Consider the following 20,109-nt stretch of genomic DNA (forward strand, 5'->3'; position numbering starts at 1 on the left):
AGGACAGTGATGGTCCTTACAGACAGCACCACAGCCATGTATTACATCAACAAACAGGGGGGAACCCACTCTCCAGGACTGTCCAAACTGGCCCAAAACATATGGAAGTGGGCTCTCAAACAGAATATGTTCCTTCTGTCACAACATGTACCAGGGGAACTCAATCTGCTGGCAGACAAACTCAGCAGAGATTTCCCCCTGCCCGAAGAGTACGAATGGCGACTGCACGAAGACATCGTCTTCGACGTCTTCACGCAATGGGGGTTCCCAGAAATAGACCTGTTCGCAACCCTGGAGAACTCACAATGCCAAAGTTACGCCTCCAGGTACCCCCAGAACCAATCCAAGGGGAACGGTCTGTCGATTCAATGGTCAGGGAGATTTGTTTACGCTTTTCCCCCGACTCCCCTTCTCAACAAGGTAGTGCACAAGATGCACCAGGAACAAGTAACCATGATACTGGTGGCTCCAATGTGGGCCCGGCAGCCATGGTTCGCTCACTTGATGGAGATGTCTCTATCTCCCCCAGTGAAACTCCCCTGCCCGTACAACATGCTGTCACAAGACAGGGGCAGGACTCTGCATCCATGCCCCCAGAACATGAACTTAGCAGCCTGGCTCCTGAGATCATAGAATTTGGACATCTACAGCTCCCGCAGAGATGCATGGACATCCTCAGGGAAGCCAGAAAACCTAACACTCGCCACTGCTATTCTAGCAAATGGAAGAGATTTGTCATTTGGTGCAGAGGAAAGAGCATCAACCCAATTGACTGCTCTCCCACACATATTATTCTATACCTGACCCACTTATTGGATTCAGGTCTAGTGTTCAATTCCATTAAAGTCCACCTAGCGGCACTTTCTGCATGCACCACTTCCCAACTCAAAGTGTCGTGGTGGAAGATCCCTGTTATAAAGGCCTTCATGGAGGGAATAAAGAGAATACACCCCCCGATAGCTGACCCAGCTCCCGGATGGGACCTTAACGTGGTACTTACCAAACTCATGGGCTCACCATTTGAACCCATGCACAAAGCATCTCTTATAGACCTCACTCTTAGGACTGCTTTTCTAATAGCTATCACCTCCATCAGGAGAGTAAGTGAACTACAGGCTCTTTCTGTTCTAGACCCCTTTGTTACAGTTCACACAGATAAAGTGGTTCTACGCACTCACCCAAGGTTTGCTCCAAAATTCATCTCAAAATTCCACGTAAACCAGTCTATAGAACTACCAGCGTTCTTTCAAAATCCTTCCAACTTGGGAGAGAGGACTCTGCACACACTAGATGTCCGCAGGGCGGTCATGTTCTACATGGAAAGAACCAGACCACTGAGGAAGACTAATCAGTTCTTCGTCTCGGTGGCAGCAGGAAGAGAAGGGGATGCAGTTTCAAAGTCCACTATTTCTAGATGGATTGTTCAATGCATCACTCTCTGCTATACTCTTGCTAAGAGAGAACTGCCCTTTAGGCCAAGAGCACATTCTACTCGAGGCACGGGGGCGTCCATAGCATTCATTGCAAATGTTCCCCTTGAGTCCATCTGCAAAGCGGCTACCTGGAGTTCTGTGCACACCTTTACAAAACACTACTGTCTAGATGCACACTCTAGATCTGACTCCCAGGTGGGACAGGCAGTATTAAGACATCTTTTCTCTACTGTTCCTTCTCATAACCCACCGCCAACTCCGGGTACTGCTCGCTAGTCTATGCACAGCATGTGATTCTAAGCAGATTAACAAACATCAGAAGACAATGCATTACTTACCGTAAAAGCATTTCTGATGGTTGTATCTGCTTAGATTCACATGCGCCCACCCTTCCTCCCCGCTTGGATGGAAGGAACATAGACATCTTTCTATATTTCTCTCTTTTCTGTACTCTCACGTCTAGAAGGCTCCCTCAGGGCAGAAAAATACAAACAGAGGGACCTCGACGCGTGAGGGATTGTGGGTACAACACACGTCACTATAGGGATAGTGTTACAGACACGCCTTGTCGACGTCCCCTTTTCGACTACGAAAAACAAAATGCAATACTCCGCAGTGACCACTGGATGTCGGACCTATGCACAGCATGTGAATCTAAGCAGATACAACCATCAGAAATGCTTTTACGGTAAGTAATGCATTGTCATCAGCCTCCGTCAATCCGGCTTCAGACTGAGACACGGCACAGAAACGGCCCTCTTGGATTTAAAAATCCAAATGGATGAGTCCAAACATAAAGGCAAGCTGGCTATACTCCTGTTGCTAGGTCTTTCTGCAGCATTTGATCTTGTTGATGACAAGAACCTAACAGAACACCTAACTACAGCAGCTGCCTTCTCCCCTAAAAGCATCGAATTGGATCCAATCCTTCTTATCAAACCGAACACCAGAGTCTTCGAACCTTCAGCCGAGCCAGACCCTATCACTTGTGGAGTACCTAGGGGCTCCTTCGTCTCCCTGACGCTTTATAACATATTCACTAAGCTTCTCTTTGACCGTCTTGACAACTTGGGTGTCACCTATATGAATTACACTGATGATACCCAGGTTCTTATTACGCTCACTGGTTGCTATGAGAATGATTGTAACTTGATGAATGAAATCTACCAGGAAATACAGGCCTGGATGGCTTACCACAGCTTGTGTCTCAATGGCGACAGGACAGAGCTCTTGATCATTGGGACTCAAGCCCACCTACTCCTGCTACACGTCTTTGAACATTGACAGCAACATTATGAAGGTAGCCAAAGAGGTCAAGACCCTGGGAATCTATGTAGACTTCACTCTCACTCAAGAGACAAGTTAGTGCTACTGCTTCCACAGCTGTCTACACTAATAAGCTCATCAATGCATGCAAATCCTACTTGTCTCCTAACAGCTGCATCACACTAGCCAGGGCTCTAGTTGGATTACTGCAACTCTCTATTCCTAGGTTCCTCAGAGCGCAACCTTAATAGACTGAAGGTCCTTCAGAATAACGCCGGCAGCATTAAATATTCCCAGATCTCACCACATATCAAGCCTCAGACAGAACACCCACTGGCTCCCGATTAGTGACAGGATCCTACTCCACACGCTTGTTATAACAAGCAAATGTCTTGCCAATACTGCACCGAAATACCTCTCGGGCAAATTCAGCAGAAATCAACCAGCCAGACCTAACAGATCCTTCTATTCACATTGCCTTAGCATCCCAAGGTTTAACCTCAAAACCGCTGAAGGGGCCAGCTTCCCAGTTCAAGCTGCCAAATGCTCTCTCGATCAGAACCGAACAATCTTTCTGGCCTTTCAAAATTAAAGTAAAGAACTGGCTTACAGACAAGGTTCATTAAGAGCATTTTGCCACCGGCCTGCTTTGCCATCTAACTGTAGCCACTGGCAAATCCCAGCACTTAACTGCACTCACATGTACGCCGCCTAGTCTGTAACTGAGTTAGCTTGTCTTTTTACTCTATCTGTATGTCATTCCTGATTGCTTTTGTAACCATGTATCAAGTTCATGTGCCCAGTTACCCGAGGGTTAGGTGCGATTTGCAAATCAATAAACTAAACTACCAATTCAGAAATAGATCAGCTAGAATCACACCAAAGTATGATCACAGAGATCAGGTTTGGAAGGGTAAGGATGATATGTCAATAACACCTTAGCCGACAAAGTAAACAGACAGCAATGGATCACTGTCAGGAAATGGATAGGTACACAAAGGTAGAAATAACACAGCTGGCAACTTGCTGCGCCATCACTCCGAACAATTAGGACAGAAAAGAATAAAAGAGAAAATATGCCTATTCCATAGGACAACCGGATACATGGAACAAGAATTATGACTAATACATAGAACCCACTAGCCCAAAAGCTCAAATTTCTGCATACTTACCTCGCACAAAAATCCAGGCAACCACCTTCTTGCACAGCAACCCACACGCACCTCACTGCAACCTCAAACATAACCAACAGCACACGAGGACTTGCATCGATCCGATATTCACACACAAGCTCAAATCACAGTGAAAACCAAATTGAAGCTGCCAACCGGACATCACCTTTTCTCACTTTACTACCCCCTCTTCACCCTACTAATGCCACCCCTCCTCCTTGTTTGCAGATCCGCCTGAGCGTCAATTCCGTTGGTGACGGTGTGCGATATAAATACCTTTAACATTAACTTTCTCTTTTCTAGGCAACAGGCCCAAGTCTTACCCTATTCTTGGAGCGTTAGTGTTCTCAGTGGCAGACGGTGGGCTCACTCGGTTTCTAGTGTCCAACAGGCAGTTCAGGATAGGCATAGCAGTATCAAAATTCAGAGTTCCTAAGAAAGACTGTTCAAACAAGTAAGTATCTCACATTAGAGAGGTTGAAGGGGTCCAGTGATTTCTGAGAAGACACCCTAGTAGGATTCTGTTGGGGAGAATTCTCAGAAAGGTGCTAATTCCCTCCACCTTAGAGATCCCCCCGCCCCCCAGCAACTTTTCAGGATTTTGAGGACTTGATTTTTTTTTTTTAACCTGGAGAAGAGACCCTTTTTCCCACTCATGTATTTTAATGTGATTTTGAACACTGTTTCTTTTGGTTATGGTGTCTGACAAACTCTATAGGCATCATCTTTTACATTGTGTCAATCAGCACCTTCAGTGCAGTGATACAAGGAAGTCTTTCAGATTTCCCAAAAGTTTGAATACCTTCTCTGGGATAAACTACTGTTTCCCAGAGCAGTAAAGTGAAATTGACTTTACTTACATTTGTAACTTTCTAGACCCAGCACACACTATCTTACAATAGGGTGCTGGAGGGGGTTACCTAGAATCCCCTTTGTCTAGCTTCTCATGTAAAAAATGTTGTTGTCCTTTCCTCACTGAATGGCTGGTGGCAGTGGTTTTGTTTTGACTACCATGGTGTGCATTTACCGTACCGCGGGCTGCATTCGAAGCTGCAGTAAAGCACTCGAGGGTGCCATTTTTGTCAAAATGGCCCTGGTCGTCTTTTTTCACTGTTTCTTTGTGGAAAGGTTCTTCTTGAGATTCACTCTGCGCGCCAAACCGGGTTTGGTCCCATTGTTCGCTTTACCTTTGGCAGGATACACGAGTGAAGCCCGCCTCTGGCTCCAGGGTGTCTGGGTTAGGCAGGAAGGGGGGGGGTGCCCGAAACTCCCTGTGCTTGGTCTCCTAGGAGACCCAAATGCACTCTGTGGTGATTGGCCGGCTGACTGTCCGGCAACGACAGCCACCCTGCTGGGTGACTGACAGCTAGGCTGGAATGAATGTAAGAGAACTGAATAAAAGAGTATTTTGGCTTTTAAGGCAGAGTTGATCACTGGACGAAGGAACCGAAGAACTTGAAGAGGACACCTGCTGCAACTCCTGGACCGTTGGTTTGCCCGGTGAAGCCCTGCTGCAGTGTTGCAATGCCAAGTTTGCATCGACAGAGAAGCTCCAGCAAAGACGACTTCTCCCTTTTGAATTTGTGGGACCCATAGACTCCAAAGTAAGCCCCCTGGACATCCATCTCGGAGCTGGTTGATTTTCCACAGAGTTGCTGCTGGAAACCGTATAGCCAGGGAGAGGAACACCAGATTGTGTGCGTTGCTTTTAAGCTGGTCTAGAGCTCCAGGAAGATCCTCCAGACTCCCAGGAAGCAGGACTGACCGGGCCTGAGCCCCCTCAACAGAGACAGTACCCCAGAAGCAAGGAAAGCCCATCTCGACAGCCAGGAACTGCAGTGTTGCTATTTGCGGTAGATGCGAGGAGCTGAAACACTGAACAGCCACTGAAAGTGAAGTTTTCCTGTTGCAAGTTTTTTGACCGTCCCAGTGTAGTGCAGGAGTCCCCTGACATCCTCCCTCTTGTCCCCATGACAGAGGCCCAGGAACAGTGAGATCTGCAGAGCTGCACAGGAACAGGAGTCATTTGCTGCATCTTTTCTTAATTTTAAAGGTACTGTACAAAGTCCAAGAGAACTTACCTCTTGCTGTAGAGTTGCTTGCATCTTCTACTACTTGCAAGTCTAATCGGCTTGTGGCCCTACATTTGATTCTTCTTTTCTTCGAAGACTTAAAAAAACATTGTGCAAAAACTTTTCCATTTACCTACCAGAATGGCTTCATCCTATATAATACTTTTGCCCATTGACTTTGGCCCAGCTTATTGTTAAATGTTAAAGGTATTTGTACCGCGCACCGTCACCAACAGAGTTGGTCCCCAGGCGCTCTGGCGGATCTGCAAATGAGATGGGTTGGGTTAGTAGGTGAATCAGGAGTAGGATAGTGAGAGAAGTGGTGTTCTGTTGCCAGCTTCAACTCTGTATACACCTGGTGCTGAGCTTTGGTGCGAGTATTGGATCGTTGTCAGTCCTCGTGTTCTGTTGGTGTTGCTTGTGTTGTTGCGGTGTTGTGAAGTGCATGCGGGTTGTTGTGCGAGAGATGGTTGTGTGAGATTTTTGAGTGAGCCAAGTCTGCAGAAATGCTAAGTTTTTTGTTAGTCGGTTGTATGAAGGTTAACAGAAGTTCAGAAATCTGTCCGAGTGGCACTCGCCAAACCTCCCAGTTTCAAAAGGGCTACGCCTGGCAGGGTTTGGTTTGTGTGGGGCGCTCCCTGTGCTGTTCTTTAGCGCTTTGTATGTGTTCTGATTGCTCCTCGCCGTTATATTCTAGCCAGTTCTGTAGGTGTTCTGATGCTGATGGATAGGTAGATGTGTGTTGGGTGTCTGTTCTCCTTCTTGGGTGCTGGACTGGTGTAGCGGACTCCTCTCAAACTTTCTATCTAAATGCGTTAGCCGGTTTGGATATGGTACGATTAGGGGAGTGGGTGAGTCATTTAGGGCTTTTCGTCTGAGTATGTGATCAGTCTCTGGAGGTCTCCTTTTGTGGCTATTTCCCCTGATATCTTATGGTCTGTCGTGTGGTCGATTCTTTGGGTTCAGTGTCCATTTGAGAGTGGCCAAGGTTGGTGTTATTTTCGTTGTTGTTTTAATGGGGTGGCCATTTTAGTGCGTCGCTGTTGTGGTTACGCTGTGAAGAGCCATGATTTGAGGAGTTTCCTGAATGCTAGGTGGTTTGTTGTGTTCTGTATATTCTTAGGTAGGTCATTGCAGGTTTTCGGTGCCTGGTGAGAGAAAAAGGATCCTCAGAGTTTTCTTCTGTAATAGGGTTTTGGTTCCAGGCAGATGTCGGTGCTTGATCTCAGTGTTCTTGTCGGTTGATGTAGGCGTAGCTTATCGCTTAGGAATTCTGTGCCTTGTTTGTGTATTGCTCTGTGCGTGATGCACATGGACTTGAACTTTATTCGCTGTTTTAATGGTAGCCAGTGTAGAATGTTTAACACAGTTGTGATGTGTTCTCTTCTGGGTACCTTGAGGAGGAGGTCTTTTTTTAAGTCGTTCGGGCATGCCCAGGTATAGGCTATTGGCGTAGTCTACTTTGGACATGATCAGAGCGATGATGGTAAGTGTTTTGTTGGCGAACGACAGGAAGGGTAGGATCCTTTTTGCTGCTTGCAAGAAGAAACATTTCTTGAGTAGAGTTTACTTGTGGCTCTAGAGTGAGGTTATCCATCAGGACCCCTAGGTTTTTTACAGTTGATGATGGTTCTCTTGGCCAGGGGATGTAGCTGATGTCTACTCCCTTTTTTGAAACAATCATTCTCTGTTTTGCATGGGTTGATTTTGAGGTGGTTGAGGTTCATCCAGTTGAATATCTCACAAAGGCAATTCTCTAGTGTCGTGTTTTCTTCTCGGGTGTCTTGATGTTGAAGATTATTTGAGTATCGTCGGCGTAGTTGTAGCATGTGAGGCCATGTTTCTTGATGAGTTTGATTAGTAGGTACATGTAGATGTTGAATGGAAGCAGCGAAAAGGGTGATCCTTGTGGTACTCGCACGTGGAGTCTCTAGGTTTGGATTTAAAAGGTTTCATCCATACGGTTTTGGTTCTGTTTGTTAAGAAGGATTTGATCCATAGTAGGGCGTTGTCTGTTATCTCCAGTCCTTCTAATCTCTTTATTAGGATGTCGTGGTTGACAGTGTTGAAAGCAGCGGACAGATCCAGGAGAATCAGGGCGGTGCTGTTGTCCGAGTCTGTGTTCGTTTTTAGGTCACCCATATTGAGAGGAGAGCTGATCGTTCCTCTCATTGGTCTGAAACCAACTTGTGCCTGGTCTAGTAGGAAGTGCTCTTCTATGAATTCTTGGGTTATTTTGTAGACGTACGTTTCTAGCAGTTTGGCTATGTAGGGTATATTGGAGATCGGTCTGTAGTAAGGATGTAACGGTATTACGGTATACCGTTAAAGATACCGTGAACCACTTAATTGAACAATAACCGTCACATTGTTTATACCGGTATACCGTTAAGTGTGCTTTTCAATCTGATTTGGAAAGGCTGCAGTAAGCAAGTTCTGCGCAGTCTTGGTCTTGCACTGTTGGATGTGCCGTCTGCAAAGTAGTTTCAGTTTGAGCAGTTTTTAATGCCATTCCATAAACCACACGTGCCTGACACAAAATCAACACGTTAGCAATAGGAAGAATTAATACAGTGCCAAGAAGGAAAGGGGTTTACTTTTTTTTTTTTAAATCGCTCATACAGCCCCAGGTCATCGAGGCGCTGTTAAAGAAATTGGTTTTGTTTATTTTGTTGCGTAATTGTTTGTCTTAGTTGCGTATTTATAACGTGCTTAAACACCCAGAGGTTCGAACCTGTGTTGCTTCGTGTCGTCTTGCTTCCAAGGCACGCATGTTGCCGCTGAGCTATCCTCCTGGGACTTTGGGTTGGCGGCTTTGGGGTTTATATATTTATAATGGATAATGTTTTCTAAACATATGACAATGGCGGATTTCCCTGGTTCTATCATTGAAATTGCATATAATAAGTCACACTGCGAAATTTAATCATCTCTGTGGGTATTCCCTGCTGCCATACCAAAGGGTAACATGTCCGTGATTACTGAACACCTTTTGGCCCAGAAGTAAACTAAAGGCTGTAACGTAAAGAGAGAGTGCGTGTGCGCGTGTGTGTGTGTGTGTGTGTGTGTGTGTGTGTGTGTGTGTATGCGCACAAGCGTATACTACCATCAGACTCCATTGATCTGTGGCATGCAGATTATCGATATGGCAACATGTTCATCTTCACCAGTAGCCAATGGGGGAGCTAAAAGCCTAAATGACCACTTAAGAAAAGCTATTCAGTTTGCTTTGCCAGTCGCAGCAGGGCCCCACCTCCCCCTCCTCTCCACACGTGCGTTTGTGTTTGGTGCAAGCAAGGGGTGGCATTTCAGTGGAAAGTATGTTGAAAAGCCGAATTCTGGCCCTGGGTGCATGGTTTTGTTTGTGATGATAAATCTGACAATTTATGACCTTTTAGAAAATATTTGTTAAGATTAGTTAACTCCACCTGCTATACCGCGATAACCATGATATACCGTCATTTGGCAAGAAGGTTATTGTACCGTCATAAAACTAATACCGTGACACCCCTAGTCTGTGGTTGGATAAGTCCTCTACATTTCCTGTTGTCTTTGAGTGGCGGCTTGATGTACGCTGATTTGAAGGCCTGTGGTACTTTACCTGTTGAGATTGAGAGGATGAGGAGGTCCCTGTGGTATTCCATGGGGGTTCCTTGTTTGAGAATTGTTTTGTATATGTCTGGGGGGCAAGGGTGTTCAGGAGAGCCTGATTTGTTGGTTTGGTTTACCTGTTTGACAAAAGCCTTAACTGATATTTCTGGGAAGTTTCGCAGCTTGTTTGGGTGTTCCTTGTCGCCGTCGCTGGGGTTTGAGCTGTGATTGCTTGGTCTGTTTTGTATGGTCTTTTGAATGGAGGTTATTTTGTTTTTGAAGTGGTCTCCTAGGTCATCGCAAAGTTTCAACGACGGAATTGGCGTGTTTTTGCAGCCCGGTGGGTTTTTTATTTCATTTATGATTCTGAAGAGGTTTTTTTGTGCGTTTGGCGCTCTGAAGATTCGGTTGTCGGTATTGTACTTAATGACTCTTCTTGGAGATACAAAAGCATTTGCCTGCTTAAGAACGTTTGTAGTCTCTTGTATATTCTAAATAATCGTTTCCTTTGACTTATTACTATATGATCCTAAATGCAACAGTGATAAATGAATGTTCCCAGCACCCTAGCAATTGAAGTCACCCGAGGGTGTAGGGCCATCCCAAAAGGGTATCTACTGCTTTAGAGATATTAAGAGTGTGTATTTCATGCAGTATATTTGAGTGTTACTATTATATTGCTCCCTTCTGAAGAAGGCTTATTCTAACTGACTGATAAATACATTTATAATTGTTTATTCAAGAAACCCTGAGTGTAAGAGTTTATTTTGAATACTTGTATCTGGAAATCTGTAACTCCACTACAGCTCACATTGACCCCTCTTGAGATGAGCCTGGCTGCTCAACAGGCTACCAAAACTGTGTAGTACAAGCTTATACCAAAGGTTGGGTTTCCTATACCTGTAGTCAGTTGGTTGTAGTGTTCCCAGAGGGTACTGCATACAAACTTTGCCTAACGGATTCCAGCAGTGGGCATGGGTGAACTGATGAGAGGCCTCCCAATCACAAGAAATGCCCCAAAGATGCACAGGAATCACAAAGGCTTAAGGTAAGTAAACACCCCACCAACACAGCACCTCAGCACAGAAAGTGTTCAGCTTGGGAGACCTCAGAATATGCAGCCAAAAACCCAGTTGGTGGATTCCTTTATCATGAATCCAGAAGACGGGACTCTGGAAAGGCTTCTGCAGCAGGGATCAACGGGGAAGGCTCCAGGCAAGAGTTTCTTCATGGCTGGATGAGGCTATGTGATTTTTGGCGCCCTTTTCAGTAGTCCGAAGAAGACTGAATATCGCCGATTGGATTCTCGTAGTTTGTAAGGTCCAGCACTATGAGGGCACTTTTTCAGACTCTATTCACATCTCCGGAGGTGCAGCAGTATGCCACCAAATTTTCAGCTCTATTCAGAAGACCATGCACTGCACAAAGGCTCGAGGTCCCAGGGTATTGGGGTATTGCAGTCCCACAAGGTCGCAGCAGGATGTGGGATGTCTCAAAATGCAGGTCTTCTTTATTCTAGTGGATCTCACCAGGGTATGGGTCGTCGTTTCAGAGTCTCCAGGTCTCTTGGAAGGGAAGGGTAACAGCAGGCTCGGGTTATACAGCTGGCTCTGCGGTGACTGGAAATTGTCTCGGCTGCGTTTTCTTAATCTTCCTCTTCGGATTCGGGTCCAGTGGTTGACTACCTCTTCAGCTTCCAGGATCAGACTTTTTTGCAGGAACCGAACGAGTCAAACAGGTGTGCAACTTTCAAACCTTGGGGGTGGGGAGGTGGCAGTTCTTTCAGGACAGCCAGCCTCCCAGTTGAAACTGGATTCTCGCAGTCGGCTGGAAGACAAAGTGTTATGACTTTTTGGACTCCTCACTCACTTCCTGCCTTTACAGACACTATGGAGCCTGGGCGGGCTTGGCTTAGGTCTCCCGCTGAAGATAGAATAACACAAAGGACTTTCCCGCCCTGGAGGCCATGGGAAGGACCGAAAAAGGACAAGGAACACTAAAATGACAAAAAAAAGAATGGGACCATTTTGATAAAATGGGCACCCATGGGAGCCTTTACCGCAGCTGGGGAAACAGCCAGAGGAAAATGTGCACTGAATTAGTAAGTTTCACTGCCACCAGCCATTTAGGGTAAGCTTGTCCCTGTAACAGAAATGTTAATGAGAGTGAGAAAGGGGATACACTGCATCCCCCTTAACTCCACATAAGGTGGGGTGTGCTGATCTCACCCAAAAAAGTTTAAAGAGCATAAAATATCCTTTCTATCCTTGGGAACTGAAGTTCTCACGAGATTAGCCAGAGAAAATTATAAGGGGAGCCCAAAGGACATCCCACAAACATTAGGCTGTGTATGACAAAAGTTGTCGGAGGATACAATTTAAAGGACACCATGGAGAGTCTTACAACTGACACCCATAAAAGGAGTAAAATAATCTGTGTGGAAAAAGGTTCCCACTCGCTGAGTTATAGGGAAAAAATTATCCACCAGTTCAGCAAAAGGTTCTGGGGGTCTCAAGTGAGGGAGATGTAGCACTATAAAGTTAAAATTTTACCCAACAGTGAGGTAAGTGGGGGGACCACCACATTAAAAAAGATTAAAATGCAGTTATCAAATTACCACGACTAAACTTAACATTTGCACATTTCTGTGGATGAAACACTATGGAACCCTAGCAGCAACGTTCGACATTCCTACTGTCAGTTTATAACAAATGACTATTGTATCCAGTTTTCATCTCTTGCTTACCAAACCACCTCTTTCCTATGGCATTTTGCCTCTTCCGGACTTCCATACACTTACCTAACTCTTATACTTAGAAATAGCCAGCGTTCTAAGTTGATTTTTATTGGAATTTGGCTTCTTTTTACCCACATGTCTGTTAAACCATGTTTTATTTTAGTTAAGCATTCTAAGGCCATTTGGGTGTCCCACAATATGGAAATGAAATAAACTCTCCCAGTTTGAGCAAGGGTGTAGATTTTGAAGCCTCACCTATTGTAATATGGTGTCATTATAGCATCGGGGTCTGCTAATGTTGCACTACTCATGCGGTTTTGTCTTACAGTGACTGCTCTACTCTTTAAAATGGAAGAAGCCAATCTTGCAAGCCGGGCCAAGGCTCAGGAGCTAATCCAGGCCACCAACCAGGTGTGTAAAATCTGTTGCAGAGGAATGTGGTCTGGAATGTGCAGAGGTGTGAAGGTGGTTTGTGCAGTGACACTCTGGAAAGAGAGAGGTGGTGCATAGGAGCCTTTAAGGAATTGGCAGATGACCCATTTTGGGAGCAGTAGATGGGAGCATCTTCATAGATGGACGTCTGGGACAAAGGGATTTAAGTCACCAATGAAGGAGGTCATGTGAGATAGAGCTGCATTGAAGAGTTTCCAGAAAGGGGGCAGTTACATGGGTGCAGAGATTGAGTTCCATCCGTTTATTGATGTCTCAATAAAAGAGGAAGTCCATAGGTGTTAGTACAGTTTTTCTCAAGTCCAAGTATGGGCTTAGTAAAACCATACAACTGAGACAGTACAAAACTCCACTCTTCGTATAAGGCTGTACCACCTAAGTGTTTAGTAGCGTAGACAGAGCAGCCAGGCTTATCTTAGGAGGAAGTGGGCTGTTGCTTGGTACTAAGAAATTATAGCATTCATCTGATCTAAAGAACCACTGAAATATCTATGTATTGTAAAAAAAAAAAATTGTTTATTTAAATCCAAGTAGGCCAAGATGAAGTTTGGGTAAATAAGTACTATTGTATGATATTTAAACACAATTATAAAACCAACTCAATACTTAAGGGATACAACCCAAAGGATTACCTTATTAAGAATAGTCAGCAGTTCAGGGTTAGGTAAACCTGTAACGCATTCAGAATGCAATCACCTATTCTTGGGGAGTAAACCCAGGTTACCTATACCTTTTTGAATACAATCAGTTCTTCAAGGGTGGTAGACCCTATAAGTTATGCAGTGACATTCAGTCAAGAAATCACATAGTAAACCAACCCTGTTAAAAGTATATTCCTTGCAACACTACTTTTTAGAACTCAGTTCAGAGTTAGTAAATTAACTCATATACTTTCTAGAGGGGCCTTAACCTACTCAATGAGTATTAATATCCCATAACCATTTCTGAATGCACCAAGTAATTCAAGGAAAGTAAAACCCAATTACACTTTACGAAAGACCCAAGGTAGTTCAAGGTAAGTAATGGACCCTATGACGATTCTGATATGCTTGAGGCAGTTTCAGAGGAGACACATCCCAGGGTTACAAGTTTAGATGAGCATCAGCTAATCAAGGGGAGTAAGACCTATATGCTTTATAAAGGAGCTGCCAGCAACTTAAAGGTATGTATAAACCGAAGACTGTTTTAGAATGTGTATAAAGCAGACCAGGGAAAGCAAAACCCAAAGTTACTTTAAGAATGTCACAATGTTATTCAAGGTAGGTAAAAACCCAATGTAACAAACTATTATGGTTGCTTTTCAGATCAGTGGAACACAGATTGAGGTAAGCAGTCACTCACTTAACTTATTTTAGGATGGCACAAGGCAGACCAAGGTAAGTAAAACCTACAGTACACTTATTAATGTCACACAGCTATTCAAAGTAGGTAAGGCCCAATGCAGACTTATTCTAGACAGGCTACACAGCAGGTCAGGCGAAGCAAGACCTAGTTGGTGAACCTATACACTTGTATTCTTAAAGAAATAGTTGGCTTAAGCCAACAGCATTACTTTTTAGGAAGGCAGGGTATGGGGGAGAACCAATTCACAGATGAGTAAAATAACCTTATTTCTGATGCTGGTGAATCTGCTTAGAATCGCATGCTGTGCATATAGTCCGACATCTAGTGCTAATCGCAAAGTATTGCGTCTTTCTTTCGAGGATCGAAAGGGGACGTCGACATGGGCGTGACTGTAACAATATCCCTAACGTGCCGTGTAGTGTTACCAAAATCTCACGCGCGTCAAGGTCCCTCAGATTGTTTTTTTCCGCCCAACTAGTTGGTTGCCTTATGCAGAGCTTGCAAGAGTTTATATTGCTCACTTGTCCCACGCCCTACGGTCGTCTAGCCTCCCGACTACTTATTTTCGACGACTGCCTCGTGGGCTTCCTGCTGCTGTAGACATCACCATTCGCCAAGCAGTTGTGGAACTGCTCGACGCCTGTCGACCGCCTGGCCTCGGCCCTTCAGCCAGGCCCTTACAGTAGGGAGAGTGGGGCTCTGGGTGTATTCATTCAAGAATGCATTTACTTTTCCCTTCTCTTTCCCTATTTGGTCTGGCTGCCATCACTCTTTGCTATGGAGAGGACGCCCTTTAAATTTTGTCCGTGTACCGGCAAATTCCCTTGGAAGGGCACCCGTCGCCATTGCAATCAGTGTCTACCGCGGGACCACGATGAGCATTTGTGCAAGTACTGCACGCTCTTTTCGTTCCAAGACGTTAAAGGACAGGCAGACTGAACTGTGGGCGGCTACACTATGCAGGACGAAAGACATTCCCCTGTTGGCGCCGTCGCTTCGGATGACTCGTAATCCATCGGCATCCATGGCTCTGAATTGGTAGCCATCAACCTTTTGGCGGAACCTTCAGGTTCCCAAATGCCCACCCCGACACAGGCCACCGGCTCGGTTATCGGGAATTCACACCCGGCGACAGGGCCACACACCAACACCACAAGGTACTAAACGCACAACCCCCAAGGCCTCCTCAACAGAAGCGTTGAAGCGCGCAACGCCAAGCGGGACACCCAAAACTTCCGTGTGTTCCGAACCTCGTGGTTGGATGCCCTCTACGCAACAGTCTTCGCGGCTTGCTGTAAAGGGCATTCAGCCCAAAAGACATACGGTGGACGACACGCTGCACAAGGGCGCACACGTACCTTAGGCTTCTGCAAAATCCTCTACCACGGCAGCGTCACCAGGCACATCGAAACCTGCAATTCAGCTGCTGAAAATCCATGAGTCTCGCGGCTATTATTTTGACCGCTACAGAACACAAAGGAACCCCCTCCCGTCGAGAGGAGTATTACTAAGACCCCCAGCCTCTCTTAAAGGCCTTAAGTAAATCTCCCCCTTCTGGGCAAACTTTTCCACCTCCAGAAATGTCATCTTCCCTATGGACTAGGGAGAGATTTGAAAATAATATGGCCAAAATGGCCCAATGTATTGTTTTCTGTGATAAATAGATCACTCCCAAGAGACCTAGGGGAAAAGCACTCCTGCCCCATTCCACAGAAAATGCAGAGATTTCCCATCCCTGCATAAGGTCACCAAGAAGATTTCTTGGATGTCTCGGAACAGGAGGAGGACATATATCAATTTGCTCAAGACACAGCTGACCAAGACCCAGACCAAGACCCAGACTGGGATCAGACAGGGGATCAGGCCCTTCGTTTTCACCTACACACACCCCTGACTCTGACATTATTTGCCTAAATCCACCTTCTATGCCTCCACAAAGGGAGTAGTCACCTGTGGATGACCAAATGTTGTTCAACTCCATTTTAAAGTGGGCCATTTTAAAGTGGGCGGCTGATCACTTCGAGTTCGCTACACATGAGGCAGTCGCTGACCCTGACTTTGTTGAAAATGTCCTCAAGGAGAAGCCTCCCACTAGTCAGGCTATCCCCTTGGTCAATTCTATAAAGAAGCGCCTAGCTCCTTTGTTGTCACCGTCCCTCACACAGTCGGTCAACCGTCACTTTGAAAACTTGTTCCGCCCTTCTCCTTCAGACCCACTGTAAATACGGGGTCATGCCATAGCAGACTCCCTGCTGGTTACAACCAGTAGAAAGAGGGCCAGGTTCCACTGTCCACGGCGCAAGCCCCTCCGGATAAAGATTGCAAGAAACCTTATGCCCTCTGGAAACGGAGCCCTGTGTCTGTGGCCTATTCAACTAGGATCGCTAACAATACAATTCTTCTGGAAAGCTACAGCGATGTCCAATGGGGTCTACTCCAGGAGGGCCTTCAAGAGGTCCCAGAGCCTGCACGATCACACCTCCTGGCAGTCGTGGCTGAGGGCAGACCGGTTGCCCTCAACATTTAAAAAAAATCCTTTGGACTCTGCTGAGACTACTGGTCACACTCTAGCCCAGGGTACTTTGCTTAAGGTACACGCCTGGTTGAAGATCTACGGTTTTAAACCAGAGACTCAGGCCTCTCGTTACTAAACTGGTCGAGGAATCCAACCATTTTGATAACGCCCTGCAGACTGACAAGAAGGCGCACAAGATGCTGAAATCACTCAGCCAGATCACGGCCAAGCCCTTCCACCAACGTGGAGGCTCTAACACCTGCCGCTCTTTTCGTGGACAATCTTTTTCACTGTCTCCCCATGGACAATATGGCACAGGAAGTACATCCTGGTGGAAGAGGTGCAGATCCTTCTGGAAAAGGGTGCCGTAGAAGTCTTCTCCATTCACCATGTAAACAGTATTTATTCAGTGTACTTCCTTGTACCGAAAAAGGATCTCACCATGCGCCTTGTATTAGACCTGCAAACAAGTATGTCAAACCTCAAAAATTCTGAATGACAACACTGCAGGAAGTAATCCCACTGTTGCTGCAGGGGCTTTACATGGCCACATTGGATATGAAAGATGCATACTTTCATATTTCAGTGTTGCCAGCACACAAAGTACCTAAGGTTCATGATATGATCGGAAACTAACACTATCAGTTCAAGGTCATTCACTTCGGCATTGCCTCAGCTCCACGGGTGTTCACGAAGTTACTGGCGGTTGTAGCTGCTCAGCTGCACTGGCAGTCCACCCCAGTCTACCCATACCTCAATTACTGGCTCCTAACAGGGGATTCGTTCGGAACATGCCTAACAAATACCCAGAAGACTGTAGATCTCCTCTTAGCGTAGGGTTCTCGATCAACGAGAAAAAGTCCAGTCAAATCCCAGCCAAGTCAAACAGTTTCTGGGAGCTCTTATTCAGACCAATGACAGCCATGCGACTGTTGGGGATGATGGCCTCCTGCATCTACCTAGTTCCACTCGCTTGCCTGTGCATGCACCCATGCAAGAGTGGCTCTCGACCCAATGGTGTCAGGCCAGCAGCCAGTGGGACAATCTAGTGGTTGTCTTGGCAGCCTTCGTTCAGTCTCTGCAGTGGTGGTCAAGGGAAAACCTTCTGCAGGGGAAAACCTTCACCACCCCCGCAGTAGAAGCCACTCTCAGCAGACTCATCTCTTACAGTTTGGGGGGCTCTCCTCCTTCAACAGACGGCGCACGGCGTGTGGTCCCCAGCGGTAGCTTCCAATCACGTAAACTTGTTGGAAGTGCTAGCAGTGTTCAAGGCTCTTAAGGCCTTCCAAAGGCACCTCCAGGGAAGACAGTTCTAGTCCTCACATTCGGTACTGTGGTCGCGTATTCTCAAAACAAACAAGGGGCACTCACTCTCTAGGGCTCTCCAAACTGTCCCAGAACATATGGAAGTGGGCTCTCAAGCACAGGATGTTCCTCCTGTCACATGTTCCAGGGGAACTAAATCTTTTGGCAGACATACTCGGCAGAGACTTCCCTCTACCTGTAGAGCACGAGTGGTGACTAGAAGAGGACTTTGTACTCAATGTCTTCGTAGACTGGGGCTTCCCCAAGGTCGACTTGTTCGCCACTCTGGTGAACGCCCAAGGCCCAGACTACATCTCCAGGTACCCTCAGAACCGCTCCAAAGGGAATGGTCTCTGGATAACATGGTCAGGGAAATGTATCTACGCTCCCCCCCCCTCCGATTCCCCCTGCTCAACAGAGTAGTGCACAAGATGCATCAAGAACCAGTCAGGATGATTTTAGTGGCCCAGATGTGGGCCTGCCAACCTTAGTTCTCCCATCTCATGGCAATGTCCATCTCCCCTCCCAGGAAGCTGCCATGCCCTTACAATGTGCTGTCTCCGCAACGGGGGGGGGGGGGGGGGGGACACTACATCCATGCCTTCAAACTCTCAATTTAGCGGTCTGGCTCCTGAGATCCTAGTTTGGGCAACTCCAACTCCCTCAAAGATGTATAGACATACTTAGGGACGCACAGAAACCTAACACCAGGCATTGCTAATCCAGCAAATGGAAGCGCTTTGTCATCTGGTGTAATGGCAAGGGCATCAATCCTATTGAATGCACAACTAAAACGTATTGCCCTGTATCTAACCCACCTGTTAGATTCAGGTCTGGTTTTCAATTCTCTAAAGGTCCACCTAGCTGCGCTCTCGGCGTACAACACATCCCAGAGCAAGGCTTTGTGGTGGAAAATTCTGGTATTAAAGCATTTATGGAAGAGATAAAGAGGCTTCATCCCCCCATTTCCAACCCAGCTCCTGAGTGGGACCTGAATGTTGTTCTTACCATACTAATGGGGCCTCCCTTTGAACCAATGCACAAGGCTAGCATTAAAGCACTCGCCTACAAGCAGCCTTCCTGGTGGCGATCACCTCTATAAGGAGAGTTGTGAACTGCAGGCCCTTTCAGTTCAGGACCCATTTGTCACGATTCACAAAGATAAGGTGGTTCTGCGTAGACAACCACGCTAAATTTATCTCAAAGTTCCATGTAAACCAATCCATAGAACTACCCACCTTTTTCCAGAACCCCACTAACATGGCAGAAAGAAGCCTCCACACACTGGATGTGAGGAGACTGGTTATCTTTGATCTATAAAAAATAAAGCCACTAAGGAAAACAAACCAGTTCTTCGTTTCGGTGGCAGCTGGTAGAGAAGGGGACCCTGTCTCTGAATCAGCTATCTCAAAGTGGATTGTAAACTGCATCACACTGTTACGCTCTTGCCAAGAGAGTTCTACCCTTCATGCCTAGAGCCCACACTACTCGCGGCACAGGGGCTACTATAGCATTCATTGAAAATGTTCCTCTTGCTTACATTTGCAAAGCAGCAACCTGGAGTTCTGTACACACCTTTACACAACACTACTGCCTAGATACACACTCTAGGTCTGATTCTCAGGTGGGTGAAGCGGTGCTAAAACAGCTATTGCTTACTGTTCCTTCACACATCCCGCCATCATCTCTGTGTACTGCTCGTCACCAATATATGCACAGCATGTGATTCTAAGCAGATTCACAAGCATCAGAAGACATGCATTACTCACCGTAATCAAATTTGTGATGATTGTATCTGATTGTATCTGCTTAGATTCACATGCGCCCTCCCTTCCTCCCCTCATGGAGTAGAAGGAATGTAGACCTCTTCTCTCTTCTGTACTCACTCACGCTGACTATAAGGCTCCCTCACGGCAGAAGAAACGCAACCAGAGGGACCTCGATGTGTGAGGGATTTTGGGTACACTACACACCACGTTGGGCATAGTGTTATTCATGCCCATGTCGACGTCCCCTTTTGATCAGCACGTGAATCTAAGCAAATACAATCATCAGAAATGCTATTATGGTGAGTAATGCATGTCATATACTTTTCAAAATGGCAAAACACATTCAAAGGATAGTAAAAACGTTTGTAACCGTTCATATTTCAGAGGGACAGTTACCAAATCAACTCTTTCACAAGTAAATACCTTTTTAACACTTGTTATACTTTTCAAGAATC

General features: G+C 46.0%; 1 protein-coding gene across 1 annotated transcript in view; it reads left to right on the forward strand.

Moving 5' to 3' along the window:
- SCAF1 (SR-related CTD associated factor 1) overlaps positions 1-20,109 on the forward strand; it is a 472,414-nt gene that overhangs the window by 400,741 nt on the left and 51,564 nt on the right. Inside the window, exon 8 of the mRNA XM_069605191.1 lies at positions 12,600-12,682. Within this exon, the coding sequence (XP_069461292.1) occupies positions 12,600-12,682 (83 nt within the window). The remainder of the gene's footprint in view (positions 1-12,599; positions 12,683-20,109) is intronic.

The sequence above is a fragment of the Ambystoma mexicanum genome, chromosome 1p (assembly GCF_040938575.1).
Source record: "Ambystoma mexicanum isolate Mex_15411 chromosome 1p, UKY_AmexF1_1, whole genome shotgun sequence".
Taxonomy (NCBI): Eukaryota; Metazoa; Chordata; class Amphibia; order Caudata; family Ambystomatidae; genus Ambystoma; species Ambystoma mexicanum.